The sequence below is a fragment of the Larus michahellis genome, chromosome 9 (assembly GCF_964199755.1).
Source record: "Larus michahellis chromosome 9, bLarMic1.1, whole genome shotgun sequence".
Lineage (NCBI taxonomy): Eukaryota > Metazoa > Chordata > Aves > Charadriiformes > Laridae > Larus > Larus michahellis.
In genome coordinates, this window is record NC_133904.1 from 23,599,085 (window position 1) to 23,616,706 (window position 17,622).

General features: G+C 41.4%; 1 protein-coding gene across 2 annotated transcripts in view; it reads right to left on the reverse strand.

The window, feature by feature from the left end:
* NPTN (neuroplastin) overlaps positions 1–17,622 on the reverse strand; it is a 59,034-nt gene that overhangs the window by 20,774 nt on the left and 20,638 nt on the right. For both annotated transcript variants that reach the window (XM_074599846.1, XM_074599845.1), the window contains exons 2-3: positions 6,957–7,125; positions 2,492–2,586 (exon numbers count right to left, since the gene is read on the reverse strand). In XM_074599846.1, the coding sequence (XP_074455947.1) occupies positions 2,492–2,586; positions 6,957–7,125 (264 nt within the window). The remainder of the gene's footprint in view (positions 1–2,491; positions 2,587–6,956; positions 7,126–17,622) is intronic.

Consider the following 17,622-nt stretch of genomic DNA (forward strand, 5'->3'; position numbering starts at 1 on the left):
CAAAAGTATACATGCGTTCCAATTTCCAGTTTGCTTTGCAGAAGAGTTGACAAGGTACTTCCCACTCTAGACAAGCCCTCTCTCTGCCGAGGAGGAATTCAAGGCCCATCAGCCACTCCTGTGATGCTGTAAGGCGGAGCTGGAAAACAGGGTCACCGAGTCCTGGAATTGCGACTGCTGAGCGGGCTGCAGGTGTAATACCTCCCAAGAGCAGTGCTGCAGTCATTAACTTCTAACTGATGACTACTCATTTGTATTTATATATAAATTGCCCGTGAAAATTTGTTAGTAGGATTAGTTATTCTCCCTCTGCCCTTCGTGCCAGTACTTTAATCAGATATATTGGCTTTTCTTTCTACAACGTTCCGTCCTTTGTCCCTGTAAACCTCTCTGCCAAGTTCTCTTGGTGTCCCCACCTGCCACCGAAGAGCAGAGAAGCCCTAAGCCAAACGCTTCTAAAAAGTCTTTTGAGATATTACAGAAAGCTGAAAAAGGTCTTAATCTCTTACCAAAGTTAAATTTCCTGTCTCTTGAAGTGGTTTGTCACCCAAAGCAGCCCAGAGAAGGCAGAAAGGACTTAAGATCTTAATATTAGAAGATTCAGCAATTAGAGTGGAAGAGCAGAATGCAAAAAAAAAAAATACCCCTAAAAGAAAGAGGGAAAAAATCCCAACCCACACCTACGTACCTTGAACACCCAGAAGACAAGCTCACCGGAAGTACAACATAAGCTTGAATTCAATTTGCTGTAAGCAAGGCAATAATTATTTTTAGAGGTGCAGTCAGATTTTTCTTAATCCTAGGTCAACAGGAGCTTGTGGCGCGTGAGCATATATTTTAGATTTCCTTTTTCCTTGCAGAGATAGCTTCTGCACCAGATTTGGTTGAACACTGGGTGTATTTTCATAGGTTGTTTTATGCAAGATCATTGGAAAAAAACCTTGTAAAATCGACACAGGAAGTCAGCAAGCTTTTCTTGGTACAATATCAGTCAGAATGCTTATTTATATGGCAATATTTCTCTTCCCCAGGAAACTGTTTGTATGGTTCAAAAGACGGTGGCCCTCTAGATAGGAAAGACGGCATTCAGAATGATACTGTGCATTTCTCGTTTCATGCAGAAGTGCTGAATTACTCCCACTTCCTCCCTTCGGATTCAGGAACCTGACCACACAAGTCTGCAGTGAGGCACCAGAAATGCCCAGGGAAGAGGTCAGCGTTCAGCTTTAGCCACAGACCTGCGATACCTCATTTAAACAGCAGCACTCACAACAGATCAGGACAGGCTGCCTCATTGGTGCAGGGATACTCAAGAAATAGCGTGAAGCATCCTCCTTCCCATTTGCTATTTTCAAACAGCAGCAGAGGAAGCTCTACATTTAAGATGGAGATATAGGGAAGACAGTAAGTAATGCTAGCTTAAATTTCAAACCTGTTTACAGTACACCTTCATAAAACAAGCATCGGTAAAGTCCCAGACACACAAAGACTGATTGCAAGACTTTTTAACGCATTTTTGCATGATTTCATCTGTCTTTGACTAACAAAGCTGCCCCAGTGCATCAATGCCATCTTACTGCAGCACATAAAGGGCAAACCACAGCCACTGCAGAGCAATGGGTCGGTTTATTTCCACAGTTATTTAACAAACAAATAACTGTATTATGGCAGTAGTTAAACACTGCATAAAACATCATCATCTCCGTGTACGTCTAAAACAGTGTTCTTTTGTTCAAGAACTACAGGGAAACTCCGAGCAAACAGCACATTTGCTGCTGTGCAAGATTCTCTTTCAGGCTATTTTCACATTTTGTATTTTATAGCCACAACTTTAGGGTCCTAAAGATGTCAGAAGAGCACCAACATGCACAAAATGGGGAGAAAATAAAAAAAGATGCATGAAAGTAGAAAACCCCAATCTGGTACAGGGCATCTGTCAAAACCAGAACCCAGGCTATCCCACCAGCTGAAATAGTGTCTGCAGACAAAAACCTACAAGTATACCAGTTCGGAGCTGCCACACGAGATGGTGGTTCTTACTTTTTTTCATATTCAGAACAGGCAAATTCAAGGTACGCTGAATACATCCAGATGACCCCATTTACCGTGAAACCCAGAGGAAAACGCAGTTCTCTCTGCATGAACGCAGAGATATTCTACAGCAATCTTTATCCCACTAGACAGGCACTCACTCTTGTGATAGCCAGGTTTACCAAAAGAACGCAGAAGCACGTGCTAGATGTGTTTTAGTACTCTCTGTGCAGACCACAAGTGCAATGGTCACATTTCCCGTATCTGTGAGATCTTTCCCCCAGGACTGTGTGCAAGATTTCCCCTGAAATTATAACCAAGGATCAGACCCAGCCTTAATTTCACGAGGAAAGACCCCTTGAGTTGGCTCTCTTGTACAGACACTGAGCGCAGAGGCGGTGAAAGCACTTCACTTTCAAGGAGAGGAAATAAAACAAAATACAAAAAAAAAAAAGAGTACCTTTGACTTCTATAGTGGCGTTGGCTATAGGAGAGTTTGAAAACACAAACACGCACAAGTATTCCCCTGACTCTTCTGCTCTGGGCTTCAAAATCCTGCAGACAGGGAGAAAACACATGAGCCATGTTAAGTACTGTGTTAGCAACCAAAAGCGAGCAGGCTAGGATTCCACCCCCCCAACACTTTAGTCTTTTAACCAAATTTCATAGATATTACTTGTTAATTCAAGGTATGTTGTGCAGACGTGCCTACTTGAAATAAGGACGTTTTTTGCCTAGACAAAGAGTGAGCTCTAGTCTGGAAAGTCAGTACAAATTTAGCTGGAGAAGCTGCATTTATTTTAAAAGCAAAGAACGATCCTGACACCTGTTAATTACGCACTACAGGCAGCAGTTTGATGCAAGTCACCCTCAAGTCACCAGCCTATTAGTCAGATATCACCTCCCATTGAGGGAGAAACGTGATTTGTATGTACTATACGCATTGAAAAGTCATACATGGCCAATGGGAAAGCGTAAGCAGTCTTTTTTTTTCCATAGCAGATACGAGACTGGTCCATTAATAGTTTTCTCTGATTCACATTGGATCTGGAAAACCTGCATGAGCTGGTCAGCTCATGAAGGAAGACACCACAGAGGAATCTGCTGCCACTTAAAATTAGGAAAGACTAATGCAATAACTACTAGTAGAGGGGAAAAACAGATGCAAGTCAGTCAGAAGGAAAGCAGAGCTGCAACAATTGCGAAAAAAAAGCCATAAAAAAACTCAAGATGAATTTACACTTAAGATGGTGGAAGCTTCAAGTCCACCAGCTTTTGCCATCGTTTGAAAAGCTTTTGGACACAAATGACTTAAAAGCTCCACGCATATGTTCTTCAGATATTTACCTACAAAAGACATGTTGGACTAGAGCAGCATAATGATGATGCAATGCAGAATTTACATCTCCACATAGCACAGAATAGGGTAGAATTCTCCCCATCCCTCCCTCCCTTTACTGCAAGGTTTCTTGGCTTTCTTTTTTTATTATTAGCTTTAAAAACACATTAAGTAAATAGCATGCAGCTAAACAGAAACCCTGCAGAAGAGCACTATAATAAAATAATTTAATTACATATGGAAACTGCTTAGACACATGGAAAAAGCTGCTCAGTTTAACACAATACTTTGACGCAAGCCTTCAGCACTTACTTCCCAGAGTCACTGGTGAAAGTCTAAACAGAGTAATAAAGTTAATACGTCTTTTAAATAAGCAATAATATACCCACTTTTCACGGAGTTAAAATTAAAGATTATCTTAATGACAGAAAGAATGATCATTTAGAATCATCAAACATCAAAGCAGTGACTGTGGTTTGAACTGCAGAGTATCCTCGGGAACTGCGCACAGCCCGGGAACGCTGGTGCCAGCCGCCGCCGCTGGCAAACACACACTTCTGGCACTCCTCGCCTGCCTGCTGCGGGACAACCTCACCCAGCTGTTTCCATTACTAAGCCATCCTGAGACTCTGCAATAGTGAGGGAAGGCAGAGAATACCTGCCTCTCTCTAACTGTGTTTTGGACCTCAATATTTAAATAATCATACCCTAACCACAGCTTTTTAGCCACTATAGTCAATGCTTAAGGGGGGTGGGGGGGGAAGTAAGACACTGTATTCTTTCAGTTCTACATAAGCTTCTTTTTTAAAGTGTAAAAGTATGGCAGCCTCTGCTAGCGTGTTATTACCATAAATCATTAAAGCAAGTGTAAGCTAATACAGCCACAAAGTTTTAGAGACAAACAAGCACCTGGAACAAGTTTGCTCAGCCAACAGCTTCCCTCAGTCCTGTGCTTTTAGGAAGAGCCCAGCTTTTCGTAGATGTAGACTTCTCAGCAGATGTAAAAACACTGTCCTATTTCAGCTGGCTGAGGTTAAACCCCAACAAACACCCAAAAACCCCATTTTCATCAGTTTAGCTCAGTAACCTGCTACTCAACTCTGAATTAACTGATGAGCAATTCAGAAAGAAATCCCTATTTTTCTCCTCCAAACTATGAATGTAGACTGGTGACAGGTCTCCAGAATTAAAGCACAGGATGGCCAGAACCACTTCCAAGCACTTCCTGCCTGTAAAAGAATACACTACAAGTAATTCTTGCTCATTTTTAATCAGAAATAGTGAACTAAAAGAGCTACACTTAACTCTGAACTTCCTTACTATAGCTGCCTTCCAGCAAGAGCAGCTACATCAAGTTTGAATAAAGAATTAGGAACGATGTGCTTAATTTCTACTGTTATATGAAGCAGGATTTTTAAGATACGTAGTTTAACTTACAAATTCTGAACCTTTCTGAATGGTAAACACTGAACTTCAATGAACTAACTACATTTCAGAGCAAAACAACACATCTTAATGACTGAAACACCAAGAACCTGAAACATTTTTTAGGGAAAAAAGTAGAATGTAAAAAAATGCTGAAGTTAAATAACCTCTCAACGACAACGATGTTGACATTGTTTGCGTGAATTTGGTATTTGTGGATCTAAAAAAAAAAAAGCCAAACAACTAGGAAACCAAATCAAATTATAAGTTAATGAAAAAATCAAATGCAGCATGACCACACGCAATAAAGAAAGCCTAAAGCCACAATATACAGCAAAGCAGCTTATAAATGATCAGGAATTTGAGGTCTACATTGCAAATGCAAGTTTTCCTAAATTCTCAAGCTGTGCTGTGGCTGCAGCATGTTCTACCAACCCTTCATCCGCTGGGAACAAAGTCTGCCCACCTTACTTCTTTCTTCTCCGGGAAGTTGAAACTGAAGCCAAGTTTAATCTTTCTTTTACAGAGGAGTTTGAAAAGAAAGATTTTCCCTAGCTTGGAACAGATTATAGAGAAGTCAGCCTCAATACTTAGTTTCCTGAATAATAATGTGTGATTTTCAGTAAGCTTAATGCAACATGCCTTTTGTACCACTCAGACTATTGCTTTTGGACAAGACTGCTCATCAAGTTAATTGCTAGATAAGAAAGCAGAGCCTTTAAAACTCAGAACTAGTGTTAAATATTGTACTGAGAAAATAACAGGATGTAATTACGGAACTAAATGAGACTTTTTTTGAAAAACTGAAAAGATAATGCAAAGTGAGCTAAAGTGGAAAACAAAAGGAAAAACCTGACACATCTTTATCAGAACCAAACACAACTTCCAAAATCCTGTGGATGAAAGGATGCTTTGCTAAGGCAATGAAAACCTTGAGTATTTCTTAATCCTGTGCCCATACGAGTTATAAAGAGCCCACAGTACTCTGCTGGAGACAGAAAAGCCAGCTGAGTGTGCAGGCATGTTTCCTTGCTTTGGTGTACGGACAAGGTACAGGTAAGCCAGATGCAGTGTCACATCGAGAGCCTTGACCAGACATAAGCACCTCTTTCTGACATAACAGCCGAGTAGAGGGTCAGAAGTGGTCTAATGTCTCCAAAGACTTAGTTACACCAGTGGTTAAAACATGCCTTAAGAGTTCTTAGCTTAACACTGACCAGAAAGTTGCATTTGCTATCCATGCTGGCATCAAGTGAAGAAAATGGAAGGGAAAAAGAAAAAAAAAAATCGCAAGAAAATCACACTAACTAGATCTCCGATGACACCACTGAGCAAGCTTCATACGCTCTCATCAACTCCACAGCAAGAAAGCTCTATTTCAGGAATACAGAAACCCTCAAAGGATTTCCACGCAACACAAGCTACAGTGAAACTAAAGAGGTGGCTGTACACGTTCTGTTCTCCGTCACACCCTTAGGTGGAAGGCAAAAACAACGCCAGAGCATGCGCACGTGGAACAAATTAGTGCTGCAAATGGGGATGTGGTGACAAATAAGAAGCACAAGTGATACAGCTGTAGTGGTTTAATCAAGATTTGGTATCATTTCATAGTAGTGGTCTGATGACTCATCAGTAACAACTCAGACAACGCCATCTTTCATCTCCCAAGGCCAGAAAATGACTAAACCAGCTGATTTCAGCAGTGATTTATGTGCTACATTTCCCTCCACGATAAAAATGCACAGCTGCAGATCTGTCTTTATGTAGAGATAAGACAGAGACTGCACGATATACGCAGAGGAAAAGAAAACTAGACTGTGTGTCTGTGCCTATGTCCCCACATCATGTATACTCTAGAGAAGAATTAAATGAGTTAAGATTGAAAAGCAAAGCTTACATTATGTTTTTGTTGACATTATGTTTACATGAGCGAGGTGGGACAGCCATAGACAGCAATCTTTCCAGAATCATTCCCCTAACACTACTCACAGACATGTATTTTGTGGAGCCTCTAATGCAGATCAAATCAATTTGTTTGACCACCGTGAAGGTGAACCAGGGATCTTGGAGTCCCAACATCCCATCGTCTATTCCAAAGCTGTATGTCTAGCAGGTTTGTCATCCTCCAGTGTACCATAAAGATCATTCCAAAGAGACTTACTTGTATTCTGTAGTGTTTGAAGGTTTTCTAGTGCCAGGGATCTCCTCTCCGTTCTTCACCCAGTAACTGGCAGAAAGGGGGCTGGGACTTGTGGTGAGGTTACACTGCAATGTGACAGCCGGCCCATGCAGATGGATGATTACATCCTCGCTGGCATTGATCCTGGGCTCTGAAACAAAGGACACATTAAATAGCAACTCTTCACTGGCAGTTGTGCCACACTAGTCTAAAAAAATCCAAAGGGGAATCGGGAAGGGAAAAAGACTACACAAGGAATGTCACTGCACTAGTTTGGGAGACATCAAGAAAGCCACAACAGAACAGCTGGCCACTAGTGAAGGCAACACCTTATAGCACCCCTATATGGAAAAAAGAGAATTCTTTATTTTAGATTGTTTATTTTAACATTGAACATCGCTACAGATTTCTACGTAACACCATTAGTCTTCCCGGGAAAACACAAGTCCTGTGACTATACACAAGAGATCAGGAAGTCCTTCAGAAGCAACTTTCTGGCTTTGCTTGCTTCCTCTACTTTGAGGTTTAAAGCAAACCCATTTTCTATACAGAACAGGCCTCAGAGCTAGACAGTTTTCTGAATAATGTTTCTGGACTTCCCCCTGAAAAAAGATTAATGTCTACCTAAGGAAAATATCCTGCACACACAAGTTAGTTCAAATACAACTTTTCTGATGTCTGAAATCCAAGCAAACACCCAGTGTGAATAAGGCACAAGTCTGGTGAATAAAGACTGTTAAGCCCTTAACATTTAACAATAAAAAGTAAGAATACGCACCAAGTTAAAATTAGAGTGGGGAACCATTTTGTTTCTAAAGTAACCTTAAACATAAACATTTATGAAGAAAAAACCCATGAGCTTCATTGCATAAACAGACCATAAGAGTTACATACTTTGCTGGTTGCAACAGGAACTGAACCCAGGCTGTTCCACCTTACAATCTTACCTGGTAACATCAAATTCACGTTTTTTTTTTAGGGGAAAACCTTTCAAAAGTGCTAAGATTAGTATGAGGGCACTGTCCTTTCATTTCATAACCACGTTTTCTTAAGACCGTGCAGATGGCTGTCACTCTCTAACAAATAAGGCTGATGAATTTTTACAATAGTCGGAGACAAGTTTCTTCCCAAACTTGGAAAAAAAGACCTTTCTATTGATGGCTCACAGCTCATTTCAAGTATTCTGTAACAAAACTTGAACACAGGATGACAGAGCTTAAAGGAAATTTAAGAATTCTTGCTATTAGTCTTCTAAAAATATCTAGATTTAGTATTGGCTGTAGTTTCGGCTTGAACTAAAGGCCACTGCTGTAGCAGTCTCTGCCATGGAAATGCTGCTGTGTCCTCTGCCTTTGATGTATTTCTTACTTTAAAGGGCGAAATGAATTCCAAAGAGGTAGCTGTTGCCAGCTGCTCGTTTCCCCACCACGCTCCTGCAGCACCAGCCTCTCCCAGTACCCCCTTTGCATTCTCGTAGGTCAGCAGCAAAGTGCAGGAGGGTGAGGAAGTCAGTCAGTAATGAGGGTCTTTGGGATTTTTGCAAGTCAGCAAAGGATTTTTAATCCTGGAAATTTCTGTTACGCCTTGTGGTGACATATTTGGAATACAAATTGAGTCATACCCATGCAGTCTTTTGGTTATTCATCTGCAAAGCACTTGGAAAACAAGTTATTAAATAGAACGAGGGGAAGCGGAAAATACCAGTAGCGTCAAGAAACATTGCATTTTTCATCACATAAAACATTCATCTATCCAACAGTACAGTACATTATTGCCCAGAGAGGCAGGGAGAAAAAATATCTACCTACTAATAACCTGACAAAGTCATTCGAGTCCTGTATATTCTTTCTCCCGGTCTTCAGCAGGCTGGCTATATAGCTTCTTTTCACAGCTATTTAAAACTAGGACTATCATTTAACTGCAGAAAAACTGGCAGGTACTGTAGTAACAGAGGGGTTTTTTGACACTTCTCGTGGACACTTTGCCATTATCACACATTTTCAGCTGTGTTTCTGCCTCATTGTTCCCATGCTGGGAATTTGATCCACGCAAGGATCTGTTTGGGTCCTACAGGGTGCAAAATTGTTTTACTACAGCCATTACTGGACTGCCCTGTAAGCTTTTCCATCCTCCCCAAAGAGCTTGTGTGCATTCTCAGAAAAACGGTACCTGGAAATATTTTTAGTAATGCGTTTGAAATAGTAATTTAGCGTCAGAACACTCATCTAGAGAAATAACTTTTGCTAGAATTCACTGATAGTACTGGGTTGTTTTAAACATTTTTCTTTGATGATGAAAGCCGCATCTTCAAGTCTGTGGCCTGCGAAATAAATGCAGTTTTATTTTCAGAAGGGCTTAAAGGCTGCTGTAACAAAGACCACGACATATCTAGCAAGCACTGTTATAACAGATGCCGAGACACAACCTAAAAGTGGTGTGATCAGCCTGCAGCAATCCTGGAATGGGAAAGCATACATGCTGCCATCAGAAAGCATTACACAAAATCACAAAAAAAAAAAGTGAATTCAGTCTCTACAGAAACTGGAAAGTTAAAGACTTAATCCAGAAGGTGTTTGACAGTGGTAATCTTCTGTTCTTTCATGTTCTGTTGATAATGGACTCTTCAGCCTCTAACGCTGATGAAGCAGAACATACAAATAAAACCTGCCTGGAGCAGGTTTCTTCTTTTCCTTCTGCCAATCCACACCTATTCTTACCTACAACTCCACTAAGCCGCCATGTCCAGAAAATACTTACGGCTGTCTCAAGCTTGCTTTGCTGGGGCCTTTTGTGTCTGACTTGCAACTTAAGTTTTAGGTTAAATAAAAAGACATATTAAAGGCAATTGCAATCTCATTTACATCTTTTACCTGCATTTATGTTGCTTTAATTTGTTTAAAAAGAAAAAAATAAAAAGCAATCGGGCAGTACTAGCCTGATTTAACTCTAGAAGATAAACTGCAAATTGAATACTAATAGGACAGCAACATCCAAAGAAGGATGCCCACTTTAAAAAGCAAGATGCTGAAGAGTCTCTTGTTACACAGCACTTAAACTGCACATTTTATGTAGGATCAGGTTTTTAAATAAAAAAAATATATCCATAATTGAAGTTCTTTATCCAAACTAGGAATGAGATAGAAGCTGGACAACTAGTTCTTGAGTGCTAACTTATAAATCAAGTTGCACTTGACCTCTTTGCATTCAAGTTTTTGTATTTGAGACAAGCTGTGATTTAAAGGACAGTGAAAAGAGGTTGTGCTCTTCTGATAAATTGAATGTTCTCTTTCTTCACGTTCAATAAGGCCAGCAGCAAAATGGCCACCATTAACTGGAAACTGTAACACTGTTTAGGCAGAAAATTCCCATTTCAAAGACAAATTGCATTAATGCTAAGACGTTTTGGGCCACTTAAGATGGTCTCCATCTTCCAGGGATGGCTTGGAAACCTGCTCCCCCCCCTTATCTCCATTTCCAGCATGGCCACGCAGGAGTTTGATGTCCAAGCGGTCTGTTTCCCAAGCAGCAGCTGGTCATCTCTCAACATACAGAATATTACAGAGTAAAAGCATCAAAGTATTCTGTTCAATGTTTCCCCCCCCATAAGTAAAACACAAAAGCAGAAGAAATATCCCAGGCACAAGGCACGTAGCAATGAAGTCACGATACACACTCCAGAATTAGTAGCACCAGATGCAACAAGACCACGTTAACTGAGGAGGAAGACAAAAGGTTAAACTTCAATGCCCGGAGCAGGTTGTATTAGTATCAATGGCCAGAGAGAGGAAAAACCCTCTTTCCATATGGAGATATCTTCATAGTAATTCATTCCCAAATGACGACTTTTCATATGAAAAGGATTTTCTTCCTCAGTAGGTTACTAAAACTGAGTAGCACAAAGAGAGGAGCACAGGACCACCACAGACTCGCCACACTCAAGAAAAACTAAAGGTCTTAACAGGGGCAGCGGGGATTTCCAGGAGACATTCCCTCCTCCAAGACAAATTTTTTAGCTTTGCCTTAAGGTAGTATTATTTCCTAAAATTACATGGCTCTTGCTGTTGTAGGTCATGCAAAGCAACGTACCAATCCAAGTCCTTTGGGACCTCAAAGGACAAAGAAGGGATCAGGCACTAGGACTGAAAAATGAGCAGGTCTGAGCTGAACAACCCAATGCTACTTAAATTTTAGAGTCAATCCACATCATTGGGTTCACTGTCTATTTTTCCACACAGATCAGTGTTGTTTCCATTTTCCCGAGGGAAGGGCTCTGATCCAGCAGTGCCGACTGCAGCACCACATTTAAGGGATGTGTCTTTTTAAGGTATCCAAAAAAACTTAACTGAGACATAATTACAGAGTTTGACATTTTTGTACCCAGACAAAATTCAAAGTGGTACATAAAAGGTTTATTCAGGCACAGAGCACAATACCAAGACAGCACCTATGTTCTATTCCTTGCCACCTTAGGACATCGAGAAAGCAAGTTCTCCTATACTTCCACACAGCAGGCTCATGTTGCAGATTTAATTCACTCTACCTGTAACTCATTAGACGCTTGCTTCATCTTGTTAGCAAATGCAAGAGTTTTGCATCTTACACAAAATGAAACAGGGTTCTCCTCAACTGAGTCTGATGATACAAATTTCCAAACTCGTCTGGGACTGCTTTAAAAGTGAGCTGAACACAGGAAAAGCCTTATAACAATAGAGAACAAAAAGCAATTCTGGGTCAACCATATTCTCTTGCTTTCAAAAGTTCTTTCCGCTGACAAAAGTTGCACTCTCAGATGAAAGCCATTTAGCTAAAGTTATTAGTTCAACACTGGGGGAGGATATTTCCCCACACACACTTCATAGACTGGATTAAGAATAGCTGTATCAGTTCGGTGCTGCTGCATCAGAGAACTCATTAGGAACATGCTGCTGTCCAGAAAGGAAAAGAAACACCACGACTTCATGGAAAAATCTAAACATTAAAGGTCACATGTAACTGAAAGGAAAGGATTTGCACAAAAGCATATATGTAACTAAAACCACATGAGAAGGCATTCAGAGAAATTTCAAGAAAACAGAAGAAATTAAATAACACAGCTAAACCTGGGAAGAACACAGAAATCAAATATAAAGGCACTCATGGAGAAGCCAGCACTAAGGTGGCTGGAAACCTACTACAAAACTAAAGGGGGTAGGGGAAGAAACACAAATTCAACACTGGGCTTGTTTTCACACAGAAGCTATTATAAAATGGATCCACAGATTTTCCCAAGTCCTTTGATCCTAAGGAGAGACAGAGATGGCAGACAAGGTCAGCACTACAGGCGGAGGAACAGTCTGGGGTTCAAAACACTAGCACAAGGGAGCAGAGGGTTTCATGGGGGTGACAGGAGGGTGAAGGTCACTAGACTGCCTCTAGAGACTACAGTACCACTACTGCAGGGTGCCGGACTCACTCTGAAGGACGCTTATAGTAGCCTGGGCTCGAATCCACGTTATGGAGGGATTTTGCCTCAAGTCATTCCTCCTGGGATCGTTGCTGGCCCTGCACTCGTAAGTCCCAGAGTCTTCCAAGGTAAGGCGGGTTATTCTCAGCACACTCACCCCATTCGCCCCGTAGGCAGTGTTAATGGTGACACGGCGCTTCCGAGCGCCATCCCACAGCTGTTTGAAAGACTCAGCCCGGTTGACTTCAGCATACCACCACTGGATCTCTGGAGTGGGGTTCCCAACCACATCACAGTACAGTTCAAAGGCGTCCCCCGTGAGTTTAGTTTCTGACATGGGCGACTTGACAAACCCAGCTAGAGGGAGGGGCAGCAGAAATGCAGTGACAGAGTGGCAGAAAACAAAAGATCTTATAAAGAACAAAGCAATGAGGTGCAGAAAACAAAGAGTTAGATAAGACATTAGCATCTACAATAACACAACTTTCGTAGAAAAAGCACAACACAGAGCAATTGCTGATGAAAGTCGATAGTTTGAGAGCAGCGCACTCCCACTCAGAATATTCATGGGAAGCAAGGCTCCATGGCACCAAGTGCTTGTCCTGGCCACTCTGGGGATCCATCGGTGGCCACTGTGCTTGGGAAGCTACGGGCTGCAATGCATACCAGCTAGGAGGTACCTCCAAGCCATAGAACAGACTGATGGGTTTTCAAGCCTTTTTCAGTTGTGTGGACCTTGTAATTAGCAAGCATTAAGTGTTCACGGACACATGTCTTTTCTCTGAAGAGCCTTCTTGCTTTTTATGACCTATCTACAGGGGGAAAAAGGGTAAAACCCTACCATTCTGCCCTATGCAGCTCACACTTGTGAACTCTGCTTTGACTTTTTCTTCCATCTATTTTGGACTTCTGAGGCAGGGAATTCCCCATGATACACGTGACCTATTTGCCTGAAGTAGTTGGATCACCACAGCTCCAGGAATCTCACAACCTTCTAAGGCAAAGGGAATTTCAGTGGTATATAGACACACAGGCCACAAGACTGCGGCATTAGTTGGGAAGCAGACAGCAAAGGTACTGCCAACAGACACCATGATTTTTGCCTTCTGAAATGAGATGCCGTGCTGATGTTTGTGACCGGGCCAAAATATCCTTATTATGGCATGAGATCCTTCAATACTTACCAGCTTCAGAGATGTGTTAAGAGCGCAGACATACTAAGTTGTCCTTCAATCCTATTTTCAAAGGTATCTATCGAAAACAGTGTTGCCTTAAAGCTAGTCTCTTCCCCCGCCAGCCCCCCCCCCCAAAAACCTAGAAGATTAGAATACAGCTGGGCAGACAGATTATGCAGCAAAACCCGTCATATTGCTGTGTTCCCCGGGCAGCAGGGTTTCTCATCAGCAAGCAGTGCGCCACACAGCTCATAGGCTGTTTCATCCCTCTCCTCAAATTCTCAGCTTATTTTCAGGAAGAGGATTGAAAGACAATTCAGCAGATTTTAGAGAACAGAAAGGTGGACTTAAAGCCCTGGTAAAGTTTCTGACGCACGCTCATTAAATAGCATTTTCCCTCCCACATCGTTTGGCCACGCTCACAAAATAGTGAAACAAGCAGTTGTACATTGGCAGACAGTTACATGGGAAGCTTGCATTATACAGGCACCTCTAAAGAACCATTTCGGCAAGAAAGCAAGACCAAGAGTCTCTAGAGCACAAGCAGAAACTGTCCTTTGCTGGCACAGCCCTTGTGCAGTAGCTGCAAACCACAGCTACAAGAACAAACACTCGAAACCAAAAAATACTGGCCCCAGAAATCATCGCAGTTACCAACTAATTTGACAAAGCCTTGTACTCCGGCACTAAAGGAGGTGAGCTCTATGCTCAGTAGAAATACCACAGCAAACGATCCATTGCTGCAGTGGGGGGAGAGGAAAAACTATTGCACTACAAGTGCCCTAATTACTCACACTTACAAACCGCACTAAGACCACCATTGTTGTTTCTTGAGGTTAACAAGGATCCTACTGTTTCCACACTGCTGCTTGAGGCAACACACGAGACCGGGTTATGAACTTGCTCTGCTGGACTGTCCGCATTTCAAGGGACACTGAATGAGGAAGACCTTGTATTCCCACAGAGGTATAAATCAAACAGTGAGACCAGCACCTCTCTCAACATGGTTTACTAGACACAAAAAGCTAAAGCGGTAGCACATGGCATAGGCTTACTTCTTTCCAAATCCTAGTGGTTCTCTCTCTCACACTACAGCCTTTTTTTCCTGCCTTCCACCATAATACTGAAACAGAGATGATGGTAGCTCAGGAAAGACTGCTCAGAAAGCGATCCCCTTTCTACAGGTTCCCAGTTTCCACTAAACACCGATGCACAAAGATGATGAACTCCCCCTGGCATGAAACACATCCCTCAAGTCAAAGGCCAAGCGACGCAAAACCCAAGTCAATCCCACTTCTCCAGCTGTCCCAGCTACTAAGCAACCATTTCTGCAAGAAAGGCTTCCTACCTGGCCTTTGTGGCAGGGATGAAGGGTTGTAATTGTGTATTTTAAAACAACTGTTAGCTGCACTGCTGCTGGGGCTACACAACAGGCATACGTGGTATGAAAGAATACTGTAAATCCTCTTAAAAGGAGTATCAATAAATTGCATAAAACGAGCCGTCAAAAGCTTTCGGTTTTGAATCTGATTCTGCATTCGCTAAGCTGTTAAAAGTATTATAAAACTTTTGCAAAAAGCCTAAAAAAATTTTAAAAATATTAAACTGGACAACTGCATCAAAAGATTTCTTTAGTAAATATTCTCTGGGTTTAAGTTTTAAACCCTACGCTTCCATCAGTTTCAAATCCTCTTGAAAACCAACGTCTCAGATTATGATAAATTTCAACGCAACACACTACCCTCATCTGAGGTGTTGTCAGCATAGATAACTCCATAATGGTGGTAAAGAAAAAAAACACAAACTGGATTTGGTGGCCCTCCCCATCCCACCAAAAGATTAAAAAGACCCCACTCTTTAAAAAGGTATTCCAGGTTAGAATAAAATCCTGGAAGGACAAACAGGAATAAAGGTGGCAGAAAAGCCTCCATATGCAAATTAATAAAAACTTAGCATTACAAAGGACTGGCAGTGCTATTAAAAACTCTACACAAGAGTCTCGGGTTAATGTTTTGCATTTTGAGTTGTTCAGAAACAGCAAAGGCAAGACATCAAACAGCATCAGTAAGTTGAGGCGATGCTTCCAGCTACAGTACATCTGCCAGAGGGCCATTTCCGATTAAGATATCTATCCAGAAGCTGCAAAAAGAGCTGAAATCTGCCAGTACCAAGCTGACATGTTTAAAAGAAAGAAAAGGAAAAAAAAAAGGCTAAATATTACAGACAATGCTCCCTGTAACGCAACAGGAGTCTGGGAACTGAAACACTGCTGCTTTTTGGCAATTGGCAGCGATTTCCGTAATTGTTCAAAACCAAACAGAAAATGACACTGTACAGATTTCATTGCTTACATAAGAGGCTTTTGGAGCCCAACACTTTCCTTACTTGGTCTTCTCCAAGCACAGAACTCCCTGCTTTCTTATTACCACATTCTGCCCAACTCTAGAGACGGGAGCATCAAAAGAACAGAGACTTATCAAAATACAAACAGATCAAGCCAAGAGGTCAAGGTTTTATTACAGTGATTATACTCTACCCATTTAAAACTGAAAGCCTGTCCTTATTTGTAATTTAAAGCTCTTATTTCCACAGTGTAAGCTGTAGGAAGCACTGGTTGCAGGACTGATTTTCGGCTTCAGCTTGCAAGTATCAGCCCCGTACAGAATAGCAGAGCAAAACTGCAGCCAATGCTCAAAAGCTGGCAAAGGTCAGGGCTCTGGGGAGGGTGGAGGAAGGAGGCAATAATCCACAGATCATACCTTAAAACCATATAGACCCATGGGAGGCAGCAGAATAGCCCCAGTCTTAATGCCAAATACAGCAGGAATAAGCACCTTCAAAAATGTTTACAGGAAAATAATTCTTATGAAGTTTTGATACTGTAAGTTTATTATATTGACAGCTGTATTTCATTACAGCCATAGATGAGTTATTCTGTTACAGTCAGTTTTCCACATAAAAAAAAAGGTGTTTGAGGGGGAGGGTTGTTCAGGTTTTGGATATTTTTAAAGCTAATTGCTATCATGCATAAAAGAACAAAGGAAAAAGTCTATTGCTAAATATCCCTCACAAGGTCTTTACTAATCTTCATGATACACCCGAATGCAAGAAAAATTGTGTTCCAGCAGGTGCAGCTATTCAAGTACACTATTATGTTTCCAACCAGTTTTTTTTTTTTGTTATTAATTGATGTTATCTCCCTGAAGGACAGAATGAAGGACAAGTGGCAATATTAAATCACTTCTGAAGTGACACTTGTTTATTGAAGATTTGATCTCAGGCACCAATTGTGAAGATAAAGGTGAGAAATGCAATGAAATAATGCTCTAAAACTAGAGCAACAAATTAGTTTCCACATACAATTCTGCCAAAGACGAATAAAATCCAGCGTGCAGCTGGGCTCTTCACATTTGCAAACTCTGCATGTTAAAATTTGTATTGTAGTGAAGAACCACTAAATCCAAATTAAGAAAAAAAAATGCATTTTGAAAGACAGGTGCACTGGAACTCAGATTGGGGGAGAAGCTAAGAGCTATTCAAAAGGGCAGCCAAAAATTTCCATATGCAGTAAGAGAAACATGTACAGCAGACTTCCTGAGCCAGAAAGCTGGAAAAGCTCCATCTTAAACAAATCTTGAGTTCAGAAGAGGAGAGTGGACAAGAAGCCTAAAGATGCTGAGTTTAAATGACTGTAAAAGCTTAGCTTTACAGCTCGTGCGCAAACTGGTTTCATTAAGGAGGCTTTATCAATGAAAGACACCTTTTCAGATTAATTTTTCTTCTGCCAATATGTATGAGCTACCTGTTGGCCAAAAGCAAGCGAGGCCGAGCCAAACTACATTCCAGCTTTGGCATATAAATGAATCAGAGCTTCACATCCTAGCAATTCCCCTTCCAACTTCACGCGGCAGCAGCACCCTTTCCAACTGCAGCTATTTCCCTTGTTGACAGAAGCCAGAGAGGAGCCAGTAACCCAGTACCTCTGGAAGAGGTGCAGTGGGAGAAGGAACAAGGCTTATCCTCTTGCTGA